At 41.5% G+C, this 27453-nt stretch overlaps 2 protein-coding genes and 1 long non-coding RNA gene across 5 annotated transcripts in view; 2 read left to right on the top strand and 1 right to left on the bottom strand.

Moving 5' to 3' along the window:
* LOC120551182 overlaps window positions 1-3633 on the bottom strand; it is a 104647-nt gene extending 101014 nt beyond the window's left edge. The window contains exon 1 of the long non-coding RNA XR_005637840.1: window positions 3429-3633. This is a non-coding gene — a long non-coding RNA (uncharacterized LOC120551182). The remainder of the gene's footprint in view (window positions 1-3428) is intronic.
* rpl38 (ribosomal protein L38) lies at window positions 1862-10402 on the top strand. 2 transcript variants are annotated; one of them, XM_039788399.1, is made up of 6 exons: window positions 1862-1903; window positions 7419-7482; window positions 7690-7717; window positions 8341-8401; window positions 9304-9426; window positions 10331-10402. In XM_039788399.1, exons 1-6 carry the CDS (start codon window positions 1879-1881, stop codon window positions 10354-10356), a joined length of 327 nt encoding a protein of 108 aa, XP_039644333.1. In that variant the 5' UTR covers window positions 1862-1878; the 3' UTR covers window positions 10357-10402. The 2 variants fall into 2 exon arrangements, with proteins under 2 accessions (XP_039644333.1, XP_039644334.1); XM_039788400.1 differs by lacking the exon at window positions 1862-1903 and adding an exon at window positions 4469-4479.
* Window positions 10403-11722: 1320 nt separating this feature from the next.
* Window positions 11723-27453, top strand: part of ttyh2 (tweety family member 2) — a 67356-nt gene continuing 51625 nt past the window's right edge. For both annotated transcript variants that reach the window (XM_039788401.1, XM_039788402.1), the window contains exon 1: window positions 11723-12192. In XM_039788401.1, the coding sequence (XP_039644335.1) occupies window positions 12064-12192 (129 nt within the window). In that variant the 5' untranslated portion in view covers window positions 11723-12063. The remainder of the gene's footprint in view (window positions 12193-27453) is intronic.

Raw genomic sequence — 27453 nt, forward strand, 5'->3', positions numbered from 1 at the left:
ACAAATTTGACTCCTGCATTGATCACTACCTTTCTAAAGTATAGAACTGGTGACGAGTGGAGTCCATTTCTTGTCACACATGTCCCATTGTCACAGTGAGGGTGAATCCCATTTGAGCAATTACTCACTGCCCTCTACTGCCAGGAAAGCAGAACTGCAATTCCATTCAGAATCACGCTGGGTTTCTACAAACCGCTTGGCACAGAGGATCATGTTTGTTGCTGTGCGAGCAAATGGAATAAAGATCATCCCGGTGCAGAGGAGCTTTAGTTAAACTGAGCATGGTCAATTGTTGTAATCTATGAGGCTGAGCTGATCCTCCCCATGTAATACCTCCAACCCTCACAGATACAAACATTCAATAAAGATAAACAACAATAGATGATATACAGTAACAATACTAGGAGAAATAATGGAAAAATACACACTCAGCCACACACTTGTAGACATGAATTAAGCACTTGCATCATACTTATATTGGAACATACACTCCTATAACACTTAATGATCTGTCTGGGTCCTGTGCAACAGATAAAAAAACAAAACAAAAAAAACACATTCTTAAGATTGTTTGATCAGCTTGATACTTTATGACTTTTTTTTAAATTTTATGAAAATCTTAACATGATTTTAACCTGATGATCATTCTTTAACCCCATTTAAGGGTCTCAGTTGTACAACATGATTAAATATATTAATTATAAAAATATAAAATACAAGTACTTTTACGCGGCCCAACCCCTCCAGATCAAAGACTCCAATAACAACTTCTGTTGTTGGAGTTGTGACATCTGATTCTTTTCAAACATAACATATAGGATTTCCATTTATTTGCCTGTAAATTTAAACTTTTTAAAAAAAAGAAACATAAAATAAATAAATAATAAAAAAAAAAAAATATAATATTATTATAGTATAACAATTACTTTGTCACATTCATAAAGCATCAGTTTGTGGCAAATGCAGCTCTAAATATCCTTAAAAATAAAATTTTTTTTTTTTTACTAAAAAAAAAAAAAAAATTTTTTTTTTTCACACACACCCCCGGGTCTTCCCCCCCCCCCCCAAAAAAAAAAAAAAAACCCCCCAACCACACAAAACCCCGGGTTATTTAACAAATATTTGCCATGTTCATTTTATAAATTGTTATAATGTATGAGATAAGCTCCTTACTATCACCCAAGCCATTTTGGACACCACCTACGCCAAATGAATGTAAAGCAATGTTGGCATCAAAACTAACTAAATGACTTTTCTTAGATCTAGCCTAGGCTTCAAAGCAAGTTTTGTCTTTTAGCGTTTAATGTTATTTATTATCTGCTCTTGCTTTTCCAATGTTTTAGACACAGATATGGGAATAATAATGGTCCAAAATGATGTGCAATTGCATCGTTTCTTATTCAGTAACGTCACATTTTCTTGAGGGAGGAAACCCCTAAACCAGCCAACAAATACATGCACCTAAGTCTTCCACAAACCTAGGGAAAACACTGTTAGCTATGCCAAGGAGTGATGTGACTGAATGTCAGTTGGAAAAAAGTATATACATAATACGATAGGAGCGAGGAGCATAAAGCCACGCTGAGACAAATTTCAGTCCCTGTTATGGTGAGGAAAATGGTTTGAGACTGCTAACAAGTACCCAAAACGACAAGAAATGACGGCATAAAAACATGCATTCTGCAGTGTGCTTTTCTAGCCTGTACTTGTGTTGCAGGTGATCGCAGAGGCACCGAGGTCCTCGTCTGAAATCCTGACCCATTGATGAAACAAACCTGCACTCTTTTACTTTGATTGACAAGAGAGACTGCTGAAAATTTAAAATCCTGAGTAAAACGTGTCCAATTGCACGAGCACTGATTGAGTATCTAGGGGAAGATGGCCTGTGGACACGGGCAGACAGGTAGGTAGCAGGTTAATTAAACACAACTGATCTTGTGTTTCCCGCCTTTATGAATTAATGCCATGCCAAGGTGGATCTCCGTGGAAATGGACTAAGGTGTCACTCAAACTTTTAACGACCAAGTATGCTCGGCTCGCACAGAGCTCCTGGTGTAAATTATTGACAAAGCTAGTCTGTCGTATTTGAATACTAAAACATCCTTCAGCTGACAGACAACATTAATGAACTCAGTTCCAGGAAAAACATCTATACTGAATCTGCATTCAAAAGGTGCAGTCAGTGCTAGCCATTCCTGAGCAACACCCATCTAAAAAGAAAGTATACTGTGCAATAAAATCGAAAGGCAAAGCACTACCTTAAGTTAAAGTAAAAGGAAACTGACACCAATAGAGCAGAAATGTGTTTCACATCTCTGACTATAGCAGGAATGGCCCATTAACTGTGCTCTGCTGCTGCAGATCTCAAATTATTTTTTGTCAAGTTGTGGGGATAATAGATGGGAATTTTCTCCCGTGTGAACCATTTATATACTTAAAGTCTTATTATTTTGGCACCCTTTGGATTTATCGGTCTTGACTGTAAAAGATAATTAAACCCATAAGTCAGCAGGTTGGGTTGCAATGTTTGTAATCTCAGGTGTCTCAAGCAAATCTTCTAGCTTTTTGAGCAACCATAACTTACAGTTAGTCTGGAATGAAAGAAATACCTGCCAGAATATATATACACACACACACAAAACTAAAACACATAACACAGCAGTCTTGCAGGAAACAAATTGGGCCTCTGGGCTTACAGCCTCTCCCACGGTTACTTCAGTTTAAGAGGAGACAAAGAAAAGTAAAAGAGTAAAATTGGGATAGATAGATACATTCATACGTATACATAGATAGATACATACGTAGGCCTACACCAATCAGGACACACTTAATAAATGGACTGAATACAGCCTAACTTCTATTTCTTTAGACAAGAATGGTGTGTCACCCAGAGGCAGTCTGACCTTAGGTTGCTTGATAAATCTGGAGCTTTGCCTTCCTTGCTACATTCATGTATCTTCATGGCATAATCCAGTTTGGTGTCAGCTCAGGAGTTTATAAAAGCTATAATTGACTTTTGCACTAGCTCAGTGTTTTTTTTCTATCCTCTGCTATACTGACTATTTTCCTTTATGCGGTTTATATTACACTGAGTGGTGTTTTCAGTTGGAAACAAATGGTGGGCCAACAACTTTTGCACATGTGCATAAGGTATACGTGCAGTTTAGTGTACCAAATTATTTTCCAAAAACTGAGTGTCCAAAATGATGAGGGCCTTATTTGAGACAGGTTGCCCTAACCCTAACAATAACCCAAACACCTGTTAAACAGGTGGTTTAGCAGGTTCATAATTAAGGACATTGTATGGGGAATTTGGGACACTAAACTGCACGTAGAATCTTCCATAGGAAATTTGGGACACTAAACTGCACGTATGCCGATGAATAACCAGAAAACAGGTGATAATCCAACTGGACACATAGGCCTACCTGTTCTCCTCGATTTGCAGTTATACTGCTCAATTCCCGTTTGTATGGCTTGTCCTGCTGCTTTCATGTTGGGTAATTCTCTCAGAAAGATGTTTCAGATGCTGAAAGTCTGTTCTTGACCAGAGGCCTGTACTACGAAGCAGGATTTGGCGTTAACGAGCTAACTTCAGGCTCAACCCAGGATTTTCTGTACTACGAAGGTGGATCAGTTGTTATCGGCTTCAATCTCCGTGGTAACTCATGCTGATCGCCTAACCTGGTCGGGAGCAGGTTAAGTTGGAGATCAGAGATCAACCGGTGTAAAAGCACCGCCTACTGACCAATCAATAGGTCGATTGATAACGGCGTCACCGTTCTTAGAAGACCAGGCGGAGCTCGGTGCAGAGAGAGAGAGAGAGAGAGAGAGAGAGAGGGGGAGAGAGAGAGAGAGAGAGAGAGAAGCGCTCATAAAAGTTAAAACATTGAGAGACCAACAACCCCGTTAACATGGGTATTTTTATGAAATATAGCCTATATATTTTAATGGGAGGGAATTACATATCGGCTTCTTGAGCCATGTGTCGCCAATGTACACATCGGTTTGAATTATGTTTTTATATTTTTTATTTGCTCTCACGATCGCTTCCCACTGCCAGGGTTGCAACTGAAATAACAGGCTAAAGCAACGACAGTTTATGGAAAGCACAAGTGTAATTATGGTCAGATCTTCCTGACTGATGAGGAAGTGATATTAATAAGCGTTGTGATTTAAACATCTACAGCGTCGGCTATTTATTTATTTTTTTGCCAGTTTTCCTTCCTGTTTTAGGAAGCAGTGACTGTATTGCGTTTTCCCTGTAAAACCGTGTCTGTGTTCTTCATATTTATGTAGAATTATAATTTGCTCTTCTTATAACATGCGGCTCTGGTAGATGTTTGCGATTGGTCGTGGTGTGCAAACACCGCCTCTTTTATGTGAACGCGCGCGCCGCTGGATTGGGAAACCCTGAGTTGACTGAACTAGTTGATAACCAGCGTCGTAGTACAGGTTATCCGGGACCGCGGTTGTTAGGTTAGTTGAAGCCGGATTACTGAAAGAGATCCAGGACAAGTTCATCTTGCTTCGTAGTACAGGCCTCTGGTACCATCCTGAATCCGAATAACAAACGGGAAACAGAAAACCAATCGTCTTTTCTGACAAGCTAGCAGTTAGCCACTTTCTCCTGGAGAACCACTCCACGTTGAATCTGGTCATGTTTACCAGCGGTTCGGTTTGTAACAATATATCCCGCGTCTGGTGGGGACCAACGTGTTTAACCTTAAAGTTTTCCTCAACTTTTCAAATTGGTGCTGCAGAAGATAAACCACATCGTTCATTATGACAGTTAACGTCTGCCAACTACAAGAGCACATGACGACAACAGTAGGCCTACTAATCAAATTGCGGACAGGCAATCAGCATCACCTGGCAGAAATATTTTTTTTCCCACTATGGCCACGCCAAGACCCGCCCTTCAATAGCATTCACACACTACTATTGGCCAGGCGTCCATGCTTACATGTACAGGTGACCAATCCCCTAACCTTAACCACTCAAGGTCACTAGGCTCGTTCAAGATGAAGTGCGCCTCGCCTGTAAAGTAGACGAGAGCAGGCGGCAGCAGCAGGGGGCGGTGACAAAAGTCCGCTCTCAAGTCGGACAGTTTTTCAGCTGACTTCAGCAGCCTTCAGGCTGAACAGGAAGTGACAGAAACACGGTGGTCCGATTCCGATTTAATAAAATGTTATCAGACCCATATATCAGCTCCTACACAGTCTCCAGTTGTTTTTATTATGACAAAGTAGCTGTCAAAATTCTCTACATGCGATCTGTTGCTGATTTTAATAAACAACAGACTGTAGGCTAGATGATCCGTAATCTGAACAGATTTAGTCTCTCTGACTTTTAAACACAACTATCAGCCACACAACATGTGTTCTGTACAGAATAAGCTTTTAAATCAGACAAATCACAGTTAAAATCCCTCCGATTGAAAATCAATAAAAAGTTTATGTAAAACGTCATCATGTTGAGTCGATTCTGAACCAATCAGCTGTTTGATCAGCTGAGAGGCCGGCGTTTCCCAGCATGCCCTGGGTCCACCTGCGTCCGCCTGGCTCTTGCAGTTGGTGAAAAGCAAATGCGCTACCTGCGTCTCAGAACTGCGGCCGCCTTGGTCTCGTGAGATTATCGTTGCCCACGTGTGCATAACGTCAGAGCAAGTCGGGATCAAGTCGGACACAAATCTAACCGGCATGCATTGGGCGCCGATCGCCGGTGATCGATTCTGCGCAGATCTGCGCAGATCTGGCTCATCTTGAACGAGCCTAATGCCTAACCCCAACCAATCGAGCTGCTTCGTAGGGCGGGTCTTGGCGTGGGATTCGTAATGTTGTCACTTGGCATGGCTTTGAGCATGCGCATTGTTGTTTTCCCGCACTCGAGGCACTGAAAGATAATTTTGCAAGTGAAGAAAGTCCCAGTTTTAGTTTTGAGGGAACCACTTAATAAAATAGGCTACATATCTTGTCTCCCACAATATACCCCTATATGTCACCTTGCTTGCTGCTCAGCTTGCTCGCTAGCTAGCTAGCTATGTTCCACAACACATGTAGGACTAATGTTATCTTACATTTATTTTATCAAGGGTCTTTTTATGAGCCAGTATGCGAAAAAAGAATCAGCAAGAACAAATTTCTTTACAAACTGAGACTTTCTTGACTTGCGAAATTAAATTTTCAATTAACGGACATTATAAATGTAAATCATGACTCTATTCAAACAGAATAAAATAATTGTTTGTCTCTCGCCTAACATGTTTTCCAAAATTCAGGTCCAATGGTGGTCCACCAGAAGGGGAGGGACTTTGCCTCTCTTTGTGAACAAGCGGCCTCTTGAGCCAAAGACAATTAAAGTGCCTTTTTTTTATCAGCCACTGACCTAAAGTTGTAGAATAATGATAAAGAACAACCAGTGTTTTATGTCATGCATTAATCCAGAATTATATTAATTTAGAACATTTTCACTTTCACTTTTCACTCTCTATTCTGGGCCATTTTTGTGGGAATATTGTGGATTTACTGATCTGAGCAGGAGACTAAAATCTACAGAAATTACACATATTTTTTACAGCTAAAGTACCATACAGAAGATGAGTAATGGCCTTCATACATAATAGTCATGCTTTGCAGGCATTAAACCCTGCATGATACATGCCGTGTTCCAAGAAAAAGAGCTTATGTGTGTCCATTTAAGCACCAAATTAATACATTCATAGTTTTAATGTGAGAGGCAGCAAATATTTACAAGCAGCAGGCTGAGATGAGTAATGTACAATACAACCATGGATGAATGAATGGAATGGAATAAATGCTTGCTCTTGGTGGAATTACTGGAATTGTTGGGTCTTTGTAAATTGTAGAGTGTGGTCTAGACCTACTCTATCTGTAAAGTGTCTTGAGATAACTCTTGTTATGAATTTATACTATAAATAAATTGAAATTGAATTGGATGACATTACAGGACAAAAGCAATCAGAATAGTCATGTAATATAGCCTATTTTACACATGTCCTCTAGGCTCCTTAATGTTTTATTGTTGTAAGAAGGAAATCTTGTTTCAAATGTGGTGAATTGGATTGGAAATCTTGATGAAGTGGATAGATTACTTCACTGGGCTAAGAAAGCCAACATTTCATTTGACATGTTTTCTTTGAATAGGTTGAGTTAGGCTACTTTAAGTAGCATTAACAAACACTGATTTCCCTTTACGAGATATAGAATGTGACAAGAATTCACATCAGCATAGACCTGATTATATACAATAGCCTACAGTGCAGAGGTCCCATAGCCTATTTAACGCTTGTTGAGAATAATATATGCTACTCTCTAAACGTATTTTCAACCATAAATTTACCTACAACGGGTAATACGCTTTTCTTTTTTGACATTGGCCTTCTGTGCTTGCCGTAGTGCTGTATAAAAGCTTTCCTAACCGGAAGTTCCACCCCTTTTCATCCCCTCTCTGGCAGACTGAGTGAGTTTCACATTGACACATAAACAAAATCACAATTTCTATCATAATCCATCCTCTTTAACACTAATAATCACGTCCCCGGTTCTGCTGAAATATACTTAATCAATTCAGTAACCAAATGACGAGATACTTAGTTGTTTTCCAACACTTTTTCTTTCCGTTGTTTTAACCGATAAACTGACTCGATCTTTCTCTGCTCCTCCGCAGCGTTCAGTCGGCTGACACAAGCAGCATGGTAAGGACTTCTTGTCATTGAAATGATTAAATACCTAAATCTGCATAGCTGATATTGTTGTATCGTGTGAGTGTGGGAATGGCGTTACCTGAAATGTGTGTTTGTGGTTGTAAACCAAGCGTTACATACGTAGAAAAGTGGCTAGCTTAGGTGATTAGCATTAGCATATTGCTACTAGCTTCGGCCACCCGGCTAACAGCCTGTCGCATAAGAATTTCATGTTCACGCGTCAGTAGCAATATTGATTTACCTAGCTAAATTTTGAGGTGCCGGAGTTAATTTCTCCAAAGCAACCAGTCTAACTATGGTAGCTGTAGGTGGTAGTGACCTGGTGCAGGCTGTACTTATCATACGTTAGCCGTGGGTGCCCAGCGAAGTATAAACTTTAGATATAAAGACCTGTTTAGTCGTCAGCAAGACATGCAATCATCTCAGGCTGATGTGCTCGTGATGCTTTTTCAAGTCTTGCAAGAATAATGATGGACCTAGTGCTGGGTTTCGATTTCTAACAGAAACATCAGTTCCACCGGTCCCCTAACATCACTTTGTTGTTCATTCGTAATCTGTGTGTTTTGATGCTTTGTTTGAGTAATAATTGTGCCTGCTCTGTTCTTTATTTGTAGCCTCGCAAGATAGAAGAAATCAAAGATTTCCTGCTGACAGCCAGGAGGAAGGATGCCAAGTGTAAGTTAAACTCTGTATTGTCCTCACCTGCATGTACTGGTTCATGTAAATTAAAGTAATGTATGTCTTTACTTGATCTATAAAAAACACATTTAAATGACATGGTGGATGACAACTTGCAGGTTAAGGCTCTGACACACCAACCCGACTGTCGACTCGAGCGTACGTTCTGCGCGTGCACGAGACGTAATACGTCTAACAGCAGACAGCGCTAATCTGTATTGTCTCCCAAAAAACGCAAACCGGCAGCTGATTGGACTTTTACAACGGATCATTATGGAGGCTCGTTCGGAATACGATCTCATATTTTACGAAGATAGTTAATTTTAAGCAAGAAATGGGCCATGCAGTTGCTGAATCTGTCTTCATTTCAGATCAACAAAGGTCAGATTTTGAGGGGCGTTAGTCAGGCTCATCCCGCTCATCATTTCCGGGTTAGCACTCCACCAATCAGATTGGCCATTGAGTCCGGCTGCCCACCTTCTGATTTAAACATGGCAAATCGGCCGAAATGAAGGCAGACGGCTCTTCAGACTGACGACGGCACGGAACACATCGAACAGGCTCGAATCGCTGACCTCGCCAGACTGACCGACGGCCGATAATCGGGTCGTGTAACAGGGCCTTTACTGGCAGGCCAGATAAACATGAAAACAAATGTTACATTTATTTACAGGCAATCACACAAGTCAAATTTATATGAATAATTGAAGTAACATTTGTTGCCTTCCAGAAAACTTCTTAGGAAATTATTCAGACATTTAGACTTGTAAAATAAGGCATTACTGCAGTCTGTTTTGGAAATTACAATAACTTGCGCATATGTCACTTGAGTTAGAATTTTTTTTATCCAAGTAGATGTTTCTGTTGAGTTGAATCTGAAGTTGCTTGTCTTCCTTCAGCCGTAAAGATCAAGAAGAACAAGGACAATGTTAAGTTCAAGGTGCGCTGCAGCAGGTACCTGTACACCCTGGTCATCACAGACAAGGAGAAGGCTGAGAAGCTGAAGCAGTCCCTGCCCCCAGGTCAGTATTCATATCAAGAAGTCCGCTTGTGGGGCAAACGAGTGAGACGCAGCAGTCTTTGTTTAAACAGCGAAAGGCTAATTGGGGACCTTGTGAAGGAATGAATGATGTACATTTGACCTTTGGACATGGTTTTGGATTTTTCTGTTTTTAAGAAGTTTGCATCTTGCCTGGGTTTGATTTAAAGATGCCATTTGGAGGTTTGAACCACTTGTGGCTTAGAGCATGTTTGAATGGGTGGGTCTGAGTATCTCATTCTAGCATGTAGTACAAGGATGCCCATGCATGCCACAAGCACAGGGATGGCATTATACATTTCTGTTTACTGCAGAGGATGGCTATTGTGGTAGCAATGCACTGTAGAGGAAGCAATGAGCTAATGATAATAAAAAAATATCTCAACCTGATGTTAACTAGGGAGTTTTTAGAGTATTTATAGAAACGGGTTGTAGCTATTTTATAACGTAGGAAATGGATTCAACGTGCTTTTTGGGCCTCAGGAACATAACCAGTGCATTTTGGGTGAAAAGAAATGTTAACTGTAGATGTTTACAATAAAAACTTGGCTGGGTTTTATAGCATATTAACTAGATGAGTCTGAAGGGTTTAGATAGTAGTAGGTCCTCGTGGAAAATGACTAAATGTGCACCTTATAACACAATTGCAGACACTTCTGCCAAGAGTTTCCTAATAATGGGAAAGCGTCTTGAGGCTGATGTGGACCACTGAAATTTGGGCATGAGCAACAGTCAGAAAACTGTAAAAATGACTAAATGTCAAGGACATTAGTGTCATTTCACCTCAACATATGCACATATTCCAAACAAAGTGCATTGACAGGGTCTTTGCAGCTGGAGGTTTTATGCAGTGAACATTTTCTAACCTGTTGTGTTTGTCTTTACAGGTCTGGCTGTGAAGGAGCTCAAGTAAATCCGTGATGTACAGATAATTGTAATAAAAATTGGAAAAAGAGTAATTTGTCTGGTTTTGTGTGCATTGTATTGTCATGCTGTAATGCGAACACAAAATATTTAAAAAACTTAATTATGAGTGTTTTCAGTCAGGGTAGTGTGGCCAGCTTGTTAAAATAGGTCATACATAGTTTTCTTCTTTCCATTTTTCCACCAGATGTCAGATTTGAGCTATAGTCAGACTGCAAAGTGTATAAAGAGAACCACCCTCAATTTCAGACATGTTAATGGTGTATGAAATTGAAAAATATTTTTAAAAAATCTGGATATTTACATTTAATGGGCACTTTAAAAAAAAAGGCTATTAATGCGGTTGCTGTTTTAAGATTAAACTGCATTTCACCTTGCGCCAACATAAGTAATTAAAAAAGTGAACTATTACTATTATCAGTGCATTTATATACAAGTGCTGTTTCTGTATGTGTTAAGAGATAGAAGTGAAAATTGAATGGAAATACAATGGCTTAATTTAGCAATATATTTGTCTAAACTGGTAAATGTACATTGTTTTTCTCGATCTTGGGGCCAATGTTTCTCAGGGTATTAGTTTTTTCGGGGGGCGTCTTCATCCCCCTTAATTTGCTACGCTGCATGTTATTAAACCCCCAATAGGATGAGTTATGAAACTTTGATATGTCTTACTTATTTTCTGTAGCTGCTAAATTTCCGTGGAACAGTATTATCTGAAACTTCTTTACCTTCTAGGGGCCATACCTTACATCTCACTCTGATGTTCAAATGTCCATTAAGTACTTCTCTATTACAAGTTGTGGATGTTTGCAGCATCACACAAACACTGAAACATCAGTATGTGCACACTTCTGTCTGGATGCTTATAATCATACCAGTGACGACATGGATTACGGAATGGGTGGACTGATTAACTACAGGGATGAAATCGAGCAGACAACCAGCACTCTGGTTTGACTCCACAGCGTAATACAGGTGCAAAGACAGCTCCATATAAACTCACCACCCATTATTTTATTTTCTTTTTTTATAGCCACCAGTTGGTGAAGATGCCAGTGGTCGATTCGGACGTCCTATGAGGACATCAATTAAAGTTGTTTGTAATTGTCTCAGTTGACCACTAGGTGGCTGTGCAGTAGTTCCGCAGAGAGACTGATGAAGCAACACTTAAACAAATAAATAAAACACAATGCAAATTGAATGGCTACATAGTTAAAAAAATAAAAATAAAGTGTTTTTTTTACAGTCTTACCTCAGACATGCTGGCAGACTGATATTTCTAAACTCCTCAAAAGAGGTGTCTGCGCGCTCCCGTATCGTTTCCTGACGATGGGGGCGCGTTCCCGCTGGTGGTGACTGTTGTGTGTGCGTCTGGAGCGGCTGTCGGTCGGATAGGAGCTGAGGGTCCACACGGACACGGAGACATGGGCGCAGTGTGATTGTTTCTTCTTTCATGTAAAAAAAAATAAATTCTCTCGCGGACTTCACTTTACAGCAACTCTGTGGTCTCTGCAGGACTTCTTGTGCGGGTTCTATCATGTGTGGCTGAGAGTGTGTTTCCACAAACGAGCATGCTTTTATCATTGTCTTTGTTTGATATGAGACGGGATTAAGATCTCCGGCAGCGGACCGAACAGCCCGCTTTAGTAAAGGGAGGCTAATTTAGGCTGTAGTCGAACTTTTTCTCGGGGCAGGGATGTCTTCGGATCGGATGGATTACATTGCGCCCTGGTGGACTTACTGGCTCCACAATTTTCCTCATATCAACCTGAGGTTTCAGCCCATTGACAACAGCTTCCAGCCCGAAGAAGAGAACTACCAGCAGGTCAGTAAAAGAAGATGGGACACAGCTTTATCAGGAGCCTGGTTATCAAGGACGCGAGTAAAACAGGGACACTATATGTGTCTATGCTACTCAATAGTGAGTTTTTAACAGTAGCCTGTATGGCCATTGGGACATCTAAAATAATCCTTCAATATATGGCTTATGTCCTTCAATAAATGGCTTACAATTTTCCTGACACTCCTGTGTTATTACTAAAATCCGTAATCATTATGCTTTCTGTTGACTTCAGATTACATTTTGCACTATCGATGATAAAAGTGGCCCAAAATGTCTTTTCTGTCCACTTAAGTGGTAGCCACCTTGAGGGTGAGCCCACCGCATTTATTAGGAGCTGTAGGCCTATCCAGTCCCAAAGATCAATGGACCAGGTCAAAAATGCTTGGTGCTATCTGTTTCAGCTGTTGCCATTTTAGTGGTCTTCCAAAAAGCAATTCCTCTTTGCAAAAATAACGTTACACTAGAACTGGGCAACATATCGATATCGATATCGTGATATGAGACTAGATATTGTCTTAGATTTTGGATATCGTAATATCGTGATATGACACAAGTGTTTTAAAGGCTGCATTAGAGTAAAGTGATGTCACTTTCTGAACTTACCAGACTGTTGTAGCTGTTCTATTATTTGCCTTTACCCACTTCGTCATTATATCCACATTACTGATGATTATTTATCAAAAATCTCATTGTGTAAATATTTTGTGAAAGCACCAATAGTCAACACTACAATATCGTTGCGGTATCGATATCGAAGTATTTGGTCCAAAATATTGTGATATTTGATTTTCTCCATATCGCCCAGTCCTACACTATTGAGTTAAATGCTTAATTGTGCTTCCCAGTAGAGACAGAACATGTAGATCTTGTAAATACTGCCCTCCATTAGGCTTGGTAACATTTTTAATTTGGACAAATAAGTCTTTGTGTATGTTGGAGAGAGAGAGAGAGAGAGAGAGAGAGAGAGAGAGAGAGAGAGAGAGGATCAGGAAGCACACTTCACACTGTAAATGTTGGAATGGGCTGGGAGTTAAAGAAAGTGGTTCCTGTCCAACTCCAGAGGCGGTGTCAGCCAGGACTGTTTCACACCGTTTTGAAGTGGGTTGGGATCAACTGTTGGATGACTAATGAGCTGCTTGTGAACACACGTCAAGTACTATGAATGATGTATTACTTCACTGTTTACTTGTTCAGGGTTATACAGCTTAGCTTCTGTCAGTGCACATAGGCACATCACGCTGAGAATAGATGACGTTTAAGTTCATCGTAGCAACGTCTCAGCACCGTTGTTCAGCCATGTTTCCACAACAACAAAATCACAGCAGTCTCTGAACTCGTGTTGGGAGGTTCGTTGAAGTTGGATGTAGTCCAGTCTGTTGTCTAATGAGCGGACACTTGCAAGCAGGATGGATGGGACAGGTGGCCGTCTAGCGTTAGCTTTCCACCTAGCTCACACTCCTGCCCTCGTTCCGCGTCTCACCGCTTTGGATGCCCCCTTACCCAGCTAGAGGCATCAAGCGACACCGCAGGCTGAGGTGCTGGTCTCCGTAGCAGGCGAAGCTCGCGTAGTGTGTCGAGTATTCTGTCTGTAACAAAGTGTCCTGCATATTCTCTCCGATCTGTACCAATGTATCCCGGTGGTACACGTGTGCGGTAGTTTGAATGCACATAATTGTTGTAAAAGTTTGCTGCTGAAAAGACGAGAGCCTGTTAAGCGAAGCTTTAAGATGGCTGACACTTGGCTCGCATCGGGTAGTGACAGTCCCAGCCCCTATGGGCGGGTTGAAAACATGCGGAACTAGCTGGCTGTAGTCCACAGACTCTGGGCAAAAATGCCTCCGATGACGCTAAATGATGATTTTTGCATCATCAGAGGCTTTTTTTCCAGACCCACAATACAGAGAAATCTAGTCTCAGGGGGACATGAGGGAGGGAAGCACGGTCATTCGAAAATAATACCGCGTTTCTACTGATACAAAGCTTAATGCTGATCGGTGAAGTATCCCTTTAAATATAATGGTTTCCCAACTTGTTACTGGAACGCGGTGAACTCGGGTGTGACGTCATTCCTAGTCCTGACCTCCGACTTCCAAGGTAAATGGAACGCAGCATATAACCCGATAGCAAGTTAAGGCACTAAAGCATTGGCTTCAACATTAGCTGTGATGCCTCCCTTTGCTTGTAGCTGCTGCCGCTTCACCAACAGTACTAGTTTGATGCACTTCTGCTCCACAAGATATGAGATGGAAGCACAACTAAATTGGATTTTTGTCGAGACGAGAGAGGCAAAGTGAAGGAGATTTCTTTTCTTCTCATGCTGCCAGTTTCCATTCTCTGTAGCACTGTGGAAGTAGAGTCCGGGCCGTGGGATGTGGGAAGGGAGGGGAGCAAGGATGTATTATAGGAGGGGAGGGTGGTGAGTCTCAGCAGGACCGTCAACCACAGACAGGCACTCAAGTCAGGGATGGGGAAACCCCCATCATCACACCCACCAACCTCTCTTGTTTTATGACTTTTACGTATGTTTCTCTCTCGGACACAACCATGCTCCTGCTCTCTTATGTCTGTTGTTTCCCCCCACAGATATAGGTCAAACCCTTCATGCTCTCACTTTGTAGAACAATTTTCTGCACAGCACCAAAGCTAATGACATAATTTTAAGCTGATGCGTTGCTATTTAGGCCATTATATTTCCTGTCCTTTGTGGGCTGTCAGACTTAATTTTGATCACCACCTCCTTGGTTGACTTCATGAGTAGCAGTGACGATACGCAAAGGATGTTCAAACTGGGAAAACAGCTGAGATATCGCCCCTGGATGTACTTGCATAATTGTTAAGTTGTGAATTAAACTTGCTAATGAAGTGACTATACTGTAAGGCAGTAAAAACATGCAAACTGGTGGCCAGATTAGCTCAGTGGTAGCGCAGGCGCACATGTATTTAGAGGAGAGGTTTATGCCTGGACGCAGAGGTCCAAGGTTCGAATCCAACTTGTGACGATTTCCTGAATGTCTTCCCCCTCTCTCTCTCATCTAGCTGTCCTGTCAAAAATTAAAGTTGGAAAAGCCCCAAAAAATACAGAAAAAAGATACAAATAGTCTATGTTTAAGGGAATTTGCTGGTGTCGTTTTGTTTCTTAACACAGCATAGCTTCACACTGTGGTATTAATGAAAATCCAATTTGTTTCTGCGCCGGGATAATTACAGCATTGCAACTGTGTTTATTGGTAAAGAATTCAGTCTAACGGAACAAAAAGGAAGCTTTATAATCGAGCCGTGTAATGTTGAGTCCATTCTTTTGTAAAGGAATTGCTGAATCAATGTTAAGTTGGCCGTGGCTGTGGCTGTGCAGAGTATTGAGCACTTGAGCTGCGCCTTTAACCCAGGCCGTGTGCCTTTTCAGACCAATTGTAATTGGCTAGTTGTAGTGTGGGCAATCACGTGAATTCTTCTGTTAGATTTGGGCCATCGAATGTAATGGAATGCAAGGGGTCGTGATCTTTCACTGTTCTTTGTCTGCATGTGTACTTGTGTGTGTGTGTGTGTGTGTGTGTGTGGTAGTAGGTTTCTCACCCTCTGTTGGACGCTGGTATTGTCTGGAATGGAATGTCTGAATCACCTGACTTGAGTTCATCCTCTAATTTCTGTCTTCTGACAAAAAGCAAGCTGTTCTTCATCTTACAGTCACATATTTTGGAAAATCTCATCCAGAGCTGCATCTAACTGCAGAGTTAAGGGTTCTCTATGCCAGAAAGGAACTGCAGTATGGCATGCGACTTGAGCTCCCCTAAACACATGAAATTGTGGGAGGTCTCTAAAATATTGACAATATACTATTTTTGCCAAGCATTGGTATGTTAATGTATTTTCATCATTATCGATGTATGATTAATGCATGAGGGTTAGTCATCACTTTAATAAGGATACCGGCATGCATGCTATTCTCTCCATCACCATGTGGACTAAAAAACAAACTTTTTTAGCCCACATCAGCCTGGTGTGCTCTGTGTTTGCTCGATGGTGTTTTTTGCCTCCAACGTCGCCTTCCAGGCAGCTAACCCTAACCTTAACCCTAAACATAACCATTGCTGTGCTGCCTGGAAGGCGATGTTGGGGGCAAAAACCACCAAACACCCTCTGTGTTTTAGTTTAACGCTCACACATTTGGATGTTTATAGGCTATTTGAGCTATCTGTGTCTTATTTATGCTTATAAACTATAGAATATACTACTGCACTATCTATATACTATCACACTGCATAGTATACTGTGCCCTGCTGTAGTGTGCCCGTATTGTATTATACTGTGATGTTTGGTTTGGATACCCATGTGGAGGTTTGATGTGGTCATTAACTGATTATTATATATCAGATGTGCTGACATAATGCAGGTAGGCTTACATGCTTGCAGCTATAAATGTTTCTTTTCAAGAGTCCCAGTCAGTCCACTCTTTGAGTGGGCTTCAGGCACACCCCTTGGAGAAAAAAATAAAGCTCCCTTGACAGCAGTGGTATAGTTTGTACACTGCTGCAAAAGTGTTTATACCTGCTACACTTAATGATAGCATGAAGCCTGCATTTATAGCTGCCCACTAGCTGCATCACGCTGCCTCCCTGATCTCCCTCCAAGAACTCAGGACAGCCTGGACATTTTTGGACAGTCTTTTCTCGAAGGAATTCATTGTGTTGCACTCAGTTATACACACACAATAAGCATTTGAATGCTGAGACCTTTACTTGGTGGGAAAGTGACACCCCAGCATTGTTGATGATTGCTCTGGGGACGCACATGCTCCTCAGATAATCTGCTGATGTTTGTCTGACGGGTTTAATTAATTTCTCTCTCTCTGTCCCGAGGTCGAGACGATGAAATGAGGGCAAAAACTGAAAAATCTCACCCAAAAATAGGATGTGGGTCTAGTTTTCTAATATATGTGTGTGTGTGTGTGTGTGTGTGTGTGTGTGTGTGTGTGTGTGTTTGTGTGTGTGTTGAGCCAGACATAATGTGTAGGTCTGCAGGTCCTCGTCCATCTGACTTCCCTTCCCATTTCCTGCTTTGTGATCCAAACAAGTTTTTGCCAAATACTTTCTGTGTCCGTAACGTGGACTGCTGGTCCTCATATTCAGATACTATCCAATCAGTCAGGCCACGGTTGCAACCGTTTATTGTTGAATTTATGTTCATTGTAAATGCTATTATTGAGTGACATAATGCTGGAACTCCAATATAATCCTGAAATAATGTAATAATGAAATAATAATGTGCATTACACTGAGCTTGGTGTTTGCTTTATGGTATAGTATGTTCCACTAGCGGCGCCAGGATTTTGATTGTAGGTGGGCATCCAGAAAACTGGATGGGCCAATTAAAATAAGCCCAAAAAAATGTATTCAGGTTCCCCCTGCATACAGCCAGACAGACACTAACATTAAGACACAACTTGCCTTGCTGGTGTGAGAGGGTGGCTACGGGAGGACTTAATGGGGAGAGGGCGGCCGAGCAGGATGGTAACTCGTCACTTGTAACCGCGTTAGTTAAAATTTCCTCCTCCTGCTCCTCGGAGCGTTTCTTGCTGAATTTAAATGAAAACAAGCTGCTTTGCTTTGCCTTTCATATTAGCTAATAGCTACAGTCTGTGTCTGTCTCATTGAGCTTGCTTGAAAAGCTTGCGCGCAAACGTCATTCATTTCATTGGATCACTTGATGGTGACGATGCAGCCTGTGGGCGGGCTTAAGAGTCCACACGTGGGGTAGAAGCCGCTGATTGGCTGAGAAACTTTCACTCCAAGCTTTCCTCGGGCTGCTTATTGGATGAACTGCTAGAATGAAAATCACTCACTACTCACTATAGGCCTGGGTCAAAATGGGCGGGCCCGGACCTAAAATGGGTGGGCCCAGGTAGCATCGCGGGTGGTATGTTCATGTTGTGTGTATCAGTCCTCTGGTCTCCAGAGGTGGGTAACGAGTTACATTTACTCCGTTACATTTACTTGAGTAAGTTTTGGAAAAAATTATACTTCTAGGAGTAGTTTTAAATCACTATACTTTTTACTTTTACTTGAGTAGATTTGTGAAGAAGAAACTGTACTCTTACTCCGCTACATTAGGCTACAATGAGCTCGTTACTTTTCTTTTTACCTCTTTGGTATTCTACGCGTCATTGTTTTCATCCCCCGCGTACGCCTCATTTTAATGTTTGATTTTGACAGAGAGAGAGACTTCCGCTAAAGGCTCTACCACGAGACCATACTCCATCTCAGCGGCGGGACGGGTTAGCTTGACAGTCGTAGCAAAACAAAAATGTCAGAATCAACCGTCGGCAAAGCAGACACAGACGAGGAGGAACACCCCTGGCCTCATACTGAAAGCATGGTTACCTTAGTAAAAGTGTGAAACAGCAGCTACATTACCTTGTTCTAGTTCTGCCTGCAGAGCCTGGTAAAAAAGTATAAAGGTTTGGAAATTTGTGTTCCTTGTGCTTATTTAGTTTTTATTTATTATCATTTTATTGATTTTATTTTTTAAGTACTTGACTTTACCTGGATTATTTTAATTTAAGCTATTCTGTAATTAATTGATTCATTTTAATTTATTTTATTGATTGGATGAACTATAATTTGCCTAAAGATGATTATTTTGTATTTTTGTCCGTCTGATTGAATGCTTGTGTTAAAAAATAAATCAGACGTTACTCAACAGTTACTCAGTACTTGAGTAGTTTTTTCACCAAGCACTTTTTTACTCTTACTCAAGTAATTATTTGGATGACTACTTTTTACTTTCACTTGAGTCATATTATTCTGAAGTAACAGTACTTTTACTTGAGTAAAATGTTTGGCTACTTTACTCACCTCTGCTGGTCTCTGAGCCAGCAAGAAGCATTATTGCTTTGTCAGGGCCAATTGTATCCAACAAAATTAGAAGTTAGGCAGTTGCTCTATAAAATAATATCAACTGATGTTATACTGAGTATATATACTACTCACTAACAAATATATATATATATATATATATATATATATATATATATATATATATATATACTGATACTTAGAACGCTCTTTGGTCCTAAAGTTGAGAAATTATGTGTATGTTAAAATGTCTCTACCACTGTATTGTTCTTGGCCATTAAAACGGATTCTGATTCTGGACATTGTTTGACATTTTGGGAAAGACACTTTATTTACTTTTCTTGACGAGAGTTAGATGAGAAGATTTAGTAACTCGCTATCTGGAGGTCATAGCTTACCCACATTTATCATTATCTGTGGTTGACACAGTCATTACTGTAAAGATTGTGGATGTACACTCAATGTATGCTCAGTCAAGCACGGAAAATAGCATAACGTGTTTTCATGCTTTTGCTGAAGGGAAATGTGCCATGTTGTTTACTCTCACTACTAAAATAGTCTCTAGGTCCAGGAGCTACTGGAGTGTGGGATGCATTATGTCCTGAACATTAGCAAGAATGGAGAAAAAAAGCTTTTTGTATTTTAAAGTGCTCATATTATGCTCATTTTTAGGTTCATAATTGTATTTAGAGGTTATATCAGAATATGTTTTTTGCACATTGCTGCAGCTCCTCTTTTCACCCTGTGTGTTGAGCTCTCCATTTTAGCTACAGAGTGAGGCATCTCACTTCTGTTCCATCTTTGTTAGGAGTCGCACATGTGCAGTAGCTAGGTAAGGACTGCTAGCTAGTCAGTTGCAGAGTATGAGGGCGTGCCATGCTAGTCTCTTTGGGGTGGACTTTGGGCTTTTTCACTTTGTAAACCTATTACATGCACAAAAAAGATATATAACACAATAAAGGAAAGGGAAAAGGAAAAGGCCAAAAAGCATAATATGAGCACTTTAAGGTTGAGATATTTATGATGTTCGTCATTGTGCTTGCTCCAACTTCAGGTCACTTTATAGAACTGACAGCTTTGGATACTCAGTAATTTAGTTTAATGAAAAATAAATCAGTATTATTATCTTAACTAACATGAATATTTGTACACTTTGTACAATTTGTATATAATTACAGATGATTAAAGAACACTTGCCTATCCTCCAGCACATGGGAACAACTTTTCTTAATAGCAGCACCATTTGTCCTTGACAAAACAACAGCACTTTTCTCGTCTCACCACTGATCACTTTAATGTCCAGCTCAGACAAGTTCCTAATGAAAGCTTTTATCCTGCTATTACTATGGCCTAGAATGATATGGGATAAATGAACAAGCCACAGACTATGCGTTTCAATTACAGGAGCAAACACACACTTAACACACTCGATCTTTCTGCTTTATTGGCTTTTCGTCCAGAGATTCTGTGGGAACAATGTTCCACCTGAGTGCATGCAAACAGCTCCTTCTCCAGACCTTTCTGTTGTCTTTGTTTTCCCTTCCTCTCACCGGTTCTGTGTTAAAGGTGCAGTAGGTAAGACTTAGGCCCTGTTTACACGATGATGCTCGCGGGTGAAAACAAAAAAATATTTTATCGGATGTGCCTTTCGTTTATACAGCGACAGCGTTTTTGGGGCTTAAAAATGCAAAAAAAGTGAAACCACCCTCCAGAGTGGAAATCTTAAAAACGCTCCACTATCTCGTTACCGTCTAAATGGTAAAAACGCAAAAGTCTGAAGACAGAGGTGTGGAGAGAGACGAGAAAAAGGCATCCAGGTAGTCTGTTGTTACGGAGTAGGCTACAGAAATGATAGGCTCCTGTTATCTAAATAAACAATATTTAAATGATTTTGACAATGTGGATAAGGTTGTTATAGTTCGATGACCATATGTAGGCTATTCGTTTGAGCCAGAGTAGGCTACGACGTTGCGGATGAAGAGAAAGAGAGAGAGAGAGAGAGAGAGCGGGCAGAGGAGGGTCTGCTTCAGCCTCCTCTGCCCGCTGCCTCTCGCTCTCAAGCAGCAGCTGAAGGGCTGCGAGGCTCAGGGTATTGGTAGTGCTCCCATGGGTGCTGTGCTGTGGCGTCATCATCAGACAAAGCATTCGCTTCGACATGTTTTGGTTTCGCGCTACTAAGGAGAGAAGTAGAAGGAAGGTTCTACGCAGGCGCGCGGACTTGGTGGTGTTGTGTGGCAGTGCCACCTAGCCGCCTGGCGTGCATACTACATTGAATTTCACACACTTTTACGTCACCATATGCACGCAGATTCCCCCCCCAAAACTCTCGTCTAAATGCAGAATAAAAAGTGAGAACGCAACGCCACTTTTGCGTTTTCTCTTCAGATCATTTCCGTCTAAACATAGCCTTATAAAACTAACTTTCTGTCATATTTGCTGAAACTGACCCTATGTTTTGAGTAGAACTACATGAAGCAGGTATTTAAAAAAAAACCTACACCACCTACAGCCTGTAGTGCGATTTGCAAAAATCCACCGCTGCCTGTTCAGATGCACCAATCAGGGCCAGGGGGGTTGTCTAATTGTGTCAATCACTGCTCATTCACAAGCATTCATTCTCCCTTGTGGGGGAAGGGGCTTAGGAGACCATTTTGTGGTTTAGCCGAAAGTGGGGAGGGACTGAGAAGTTGTTGTTTTTTTTGGCCATGTCCTGGATCGTCGCAATCCTACCTACAGCACCTTTACTCAGTTTTCCTTCACCTTCCCCTTTTTGTTTACTCATGTTAGTCCTTCACATACATGTAAATGGATGTGCCGTTGTGTCAGAGACGCTCATGTTTGGAAGACTGAGTGGATTTATGTGAAGTCATGAGAATAAAACACATATTTTCCCATTTTCAGAAAAAGACAATGTCCTTCAACTGCAGCAATGGTTTCCTAAAGTGCACTTTCTATCGTGTCAATTGTTAATATTCCTAATTTTGTGCTCTCAAATATTTGATTGTCTTTGCAGCAGCCCTCCTTCTCACAATTGCATTTCAATTTGACTGATTATAGCAGATTTTTCAACTAGATGCATGAGCTGTTGTGTAGTTTGTGTGATAGAAAATGGAAAACGATGCATACCAAGGGCTGGAAATCCATTATCTGTTCAGCTATCACAACAGCTCTGATTGCATTGGAAATTTAACAACCCCTATTGCCTCCTCCTCAAGAAAATCAATCTTAAATCTGTCGTTCTTGATTTCCATGCTCTCTGTCCCACCTCAGCCTCTACCTGTTGGTGTGAATGCCTGTGTAACGTTATCGTTAACACAGTGATTCACCTCAGCTCAGCCTCTGTGGCAATCACTGGGTCTTTTTTAGTCATTGTGTGTCATGCATACACATAGAAAGATACACTCACAGTGTCCCTTCTGGCTCTCCAGAAGGTCATTAACCCCAATCTGTCTCTGTAGTGCTTGAAGGCAGTGATTAGCATCACCCCATTGGCTGGATGGTATTGCTGAGGTCTGTACTAATAAGGTAGTATGTCCATCCCTCATGCAGATCTAACAACATTTGCATGGGAAATGACAGCACTGAATGACTATCCATGGTGCTGGGGCTTTATGACTGTTTGGTGTTCCTCTGCATTTTAGTTTGGTGATGAAGAACTGATCTGGGACAAGTTGATTCAAGCAGCCACATTCCCCTCCAGTGGAAACACAATGAAACTCTGCTCTTCCATGGAAGCTAGGGGGCTGGGTTTCCTTTTGTTGTGGGGGTGTGTAGCATCAAAAACCATGACCTCTGACTCCCCCGAGGGAAAGGTTTGGGCTTTGGGTTCACAGAGGGTGTCAAGGAAAAAGGGAGATACCTCGCTTCACTGCACTTCAAAGGTGTCCCTGTAAGCATGGCCTGCACAGAAGCAGTTACCAGAAAGAGATTCATGAAGTTTATACAGAACAACAGGAATAAGCCAAACATGGCGCTTATTCCAAAGCTAAAAAGAAAATCTCACAAAGATCCTCAGACCCTCAGGTTGTTATGGCAAAAATGATGAAGGCAACAAAGCAGTGCAGTGTAAGAGATTTAAAGGGCAATGAAGCCCCTTCTTCCTCCCTTTTCCTCCTCTCATCCATAACCCATGGGCTGCTTTGCTGGGACTTAATGGCGTCCCAGCTGTGAACATGGGCAGGCCCAGCCGAGTGCACTCTGCCGGAAAAAGCCCCGGTCTCCAGGACGTTCACCCAGAGTGTCAGAGTGCGACAGGCAGCAGCATGGAGGGAGATAATGAGATGGACTGCTCCATTGATCTCTGGGGAGAGGGGCATTTCTTCATAGTGATGCCATTTCTCAAAGCATTTGGCAGCCTACATTCAGCCCTTCATGGCGGTTCAAATGTATTCTATAAAGTGTTGTTAATATATTTTGTTAAATGTATCAAAGGAGGAAATGTGGGAGGAATAATTTGTGGCTGCCTCATAATAACATTTCTAAAAGGAATCAGTCTGTTTTTGCTCTTTAAAGGGGCACTCCAACAATTCTGCACACAAAGATCAGTTTACTCATCAAGAGAAGTACTGAAAACTGTTTTATAATGTACGGGGGAGCTTTGTTAAGTCTGCTATCAGAGTTATCTCAGCGTGAGCTTGCATTATGGGAATTGTAGGATCCGGTGCTTTTGGAGCTTTACTCATACTTGTAACTACAAGTCAGGGTATCTCTGCCTCTGCTACATCGTTTTGACCATCATTTTTTGGTCAGTCGCACAACTTTATGGACGTGAAAAAGGAATTCACTGGAATATCCCTTTAAGAAAAAGAGGAGAGAATTTCAATTTTTAGAAGTTAAGTAAAAGACTAATCATCTCTATCATCTCTACGGATTTCCAACAACAAGAAGAGGCTCCTGCTGCTCACTAGGCTTTGACTTTTAAGGTGGAATTTCTTTCTTTGTCCCTGTCTTCTTCCTTCTCTAACTGATCTGACACCAGTTTAACCCCTACCATGTTTATGGAATGTCACTGTCCATTCAGGCTGCACACACACACACTGTACATCAGTGCACACTGCGCCTGGAGACCTCCTCCACATCACACAGCTGTCTGCCAACTGGTGTGGAGCAGCCATGCTTGCGGAAGACACTTCATATCGCTTAGAGTGCATTTAGCACTGCTCCAAAGCTTGTGGAATTCCACGGTTAGTCCGGCTTAGCAGATGCACTGCAACAGATGGAGGTGCTTTCCATCTCTATATATTAATTATGGTCACTACTTTTACTATGTTTATAAAAATAGATTTTTAATGGGCGCTCAGCATAAGGCACAATCTATATCCACTTAAGACTGTTGTGAGTTTGCATCCGTCTCGACATGCAGCACATTCTCCACCTCCTCTGTTTTCTGTCTCGTTCCCTTCGTCTCCAATGAAGCGTCTTTTTAACCACGCGTAGAGGTATTTAATTAGGTCAGATTTTCTGCCCGTCCACAAACTTGTCCTTTAACATGAATATTTACCACCACCATCAATTCCAAGTATTCCTTTTGGCTTGAAATTTTACATTTGCATTCTCATAAACTGGGGTAGACGCTCCATATTCATGCGCCATCTTGAAATAGGTTAGCCGGTCGCTGTCACATGGTAAACTCGCAGGTGCTGCTAATGCTGCTAATGGGTAGCGTAGCTTCCCGGCCCCGGCAAGTTTGAAGAAGGAAACATGGAGGACCACACGTATTCAAAATCCAAATTTCAGGAACAGGAGTCTTCTTCGCCCATAAAAAGAAAAAGGATATTGAGTAAAGAGCAAGAGACCGGCTTTTTGAAGCGTGAAGGCTACCGTAGCTGTAATATGTACTGCATGGTGCGTGAGAGTTGATTGCGATATATGATCTCAAATTCCTACACATTGGACCTTTAAATATGGATTTGTGGACTGCAATGAAGTTGCCTTTATTGCAGGGATTTTGTATTGGATATAGCACTAAAATGATTAATACATTAATCATTACTCGATTGACAGAAGCTTAATTGACAATTATAATTGATTAATTGTTCATTCACTGGCATGAAATCAAGGACTTTTGCATCTGCGTTTTTCAATTTTCACCTTCTATAGATAAAACGAATAATCTATCATTTGAAAAAAAAAACACAGATAGATTAGCCAACGATTTTAAATTATAATTAGCTGTAACCCTTATTGGATTACATTGGATGTTCTTCATGAGCTGGCAGCTCTGCAGCTTTGTATTTGTGAGTAACAGATGGCTGGAATGTTCCTCTTGTGTTAACTTGTGCCATCCCTTAAATTAATCATCCTTTCAGGCAGAGCGTAGTCAGAAGTTCTTGCCATGCGCTTAAGTGTTTATCTTTGTACATCCAACAATGAGATATAAGGGTTTGCTCACTATTTTGGGGAGAGAGAAAAAAAAAAAGCATTATGCAACATTCCAGCCTCAGGGGAAAGTATCTACAACGGACTTGTAAAAGAGAGAAACTGGGTCGTGCACTGAGTGATGAAGAGTGCTGTGTAAAAGAAGCGGTGTCTTTGTCTTCCCATTATGGACACGCAGGCACGTGCATACACACTTTGTCACTCAGGCATTGTTTGCCTCCACCACCGCTCTTTGTCTCTTTCCTTTTCACTCTTCCTCATCCACACCCTGCTATCTCACTGTTTTCATTACCTACATTATTCCCTCCATCACTCTGTCACCCTCTCTTCCTATTTCTTTTTTTTTCTCATCTTCCACTCCCTCCATATCCTCATCTCAGGGATTGCATTTCCACTCAGCTGCATCCCTCTTCCTTCCTTTCCTCGTGTCATTTCCTCCAGCCTTGTGCTCGCCCCCCCCCCCCCCCATCTATAGGGACAATTGAGAGGAAACAACACAGTCTTCTCTGTGTTGTTCCTCTGTATGGGCCTCTTGAGTTAGAAATGAGTGAGTAAGGAGAAGGGTGTTAACATATCGAGTCTGCTTGTATGGGAAACTACTCAGACCTAATTTAGGTAGCAGTTAAGTGGTCAGAGCTGGTAATTTTGGATTTTTTTTTTACCAAAGAGTGAATAAATAAAAGATAAATGGTGTTTTTAAACTTAATGGAAGGTTGAAGCACTTGGGAAGTGGTGGTTCCAGGATGGCATTGTGTTGTGTGTGTGTGTGTGTGTGTGTGTGTGTGTGTGTGTGTGTGTGTGTGTGTGTGTGTGTGTGTGTGTGTGTGTGTGTGTGTGTGTGTGTGTGTGTGTGTGTGTGTGTCTTTGTGCAGGTACAGTACTCTGTGTGCAACCTTCCACTGAATGGATGCTACATAATTCAGAAGCCATTATGTTTGGTGCCCTACTACTGAAAAGAAGAAGAGATAGAGAGAGTGATGGACAGAAAGAAAGTGGCGAGTGTTGTTTTGGCCATAACTGCTTTAAAAGCTAACTTGAAATAAATGTTTCTCCTTCTAAAGCCCTGTGCAATTTTTTTTAATTATACAATGGGTCTTGAGCAGGTTTAGAGGCTCAAACACCATGCAACTTAGTAAAAGATAATATAAAGTGTATTCCTTTAATGGTCCGTGTGAGCCCTAAGGAGTCCGAGCCTGGTTCCCCCCTTCTGCCACATTCCCTTCTTTCTCTGCATTGCCTGGCTGCAGGGGAATCACAAGACAGAGGCATGGCAATTGAAGCAGGCCCGTCACATGCTGCCTAATTCAAATAGGCTGTGATAATTCGCCTTTTCACTCGTCCTCCCTCCCTGTACCAAGGGGCACCAACTAACCTGCACGTAACCATGACGATAGGAGCGGCTGGGTGGCCCAGTGTTTGCGCGTTCAGCGGGAGTTTCCCCCTTTTCTCCTCAGTTGAACAATCTGAGGCTGTCTCCCACGCACCCCTCCCCTGTGTTCATATTATCCACCTGCGCCCCAACATTTCCATCTCATTTACCGTGTTCACCTCAATTACACCCAGTTTACCCCAACTCTCATCACTCCAACACCCTCCCCCCCCCCCAGACAAGACGAGGAGCGTCTCTTTGTCTCACCTTGCTGCACACTGCCATCCATCTGTCTGAGTGCACCCTTTAACACATTTACAATCGCCTCTCTTAAACTGTGGAACGCTAAATTTCCCACTAATCTCTGCACCTATTTTTTTATGGGGCACTGGAGAATATGAGAACGTTTAAGGGGTCAATGAGTGGAGGTTGCCTCATCCTTCCTTTGACACTGCTTCAGTATTTTCCTTCTTTTCTTTGCCAGCAGATGTGTGGCCATCTACATGAAAGGCACGACGCCGTGAAATGGGACAAGATGAGACACAGCACCCCAACACAACAGATGGAGCTAGGGAGAGCAGCGAGAATAGATTGTTTTAAGGGGGAAGGGAGCAAACGATAAAAACCAAGATTCAAAGTGCAACA

This window comes from Perca fluviatilis, chromosome 21, assembly GCF_010015445.1.
Source record: "Perca fluviatilis chromosome 21, GENO_Pfluv_1.0, whole genome shotgun sequence".
NCBI lineage: Eukaryota > Metazoa > Chordata > Actinopteri > Perciformes > Percidae > Perca > Perca fluviatilis.

Coding starts and splice junctions, on each gene's coding strand:
- rpl38 (XM_039788399.1), top strand. CDS start 1,879: ATGGCCTGTGGACACGGGCAGACAG. Junction 7,483..7,689: donor TCCCCTCTCTGGCAGACTGA/GTGAGTTTCACA, acceptor GCTCCTCCGCAG/CGTTCAGTCGGCTGACACAA. Junction 7,718..8,340: donor CGGCTGACACAAGCAGCATG/GTAAGGACTTCT, acceptor CTTTATTTGTAG/CCTCGCAAGATAGAAGAAAT.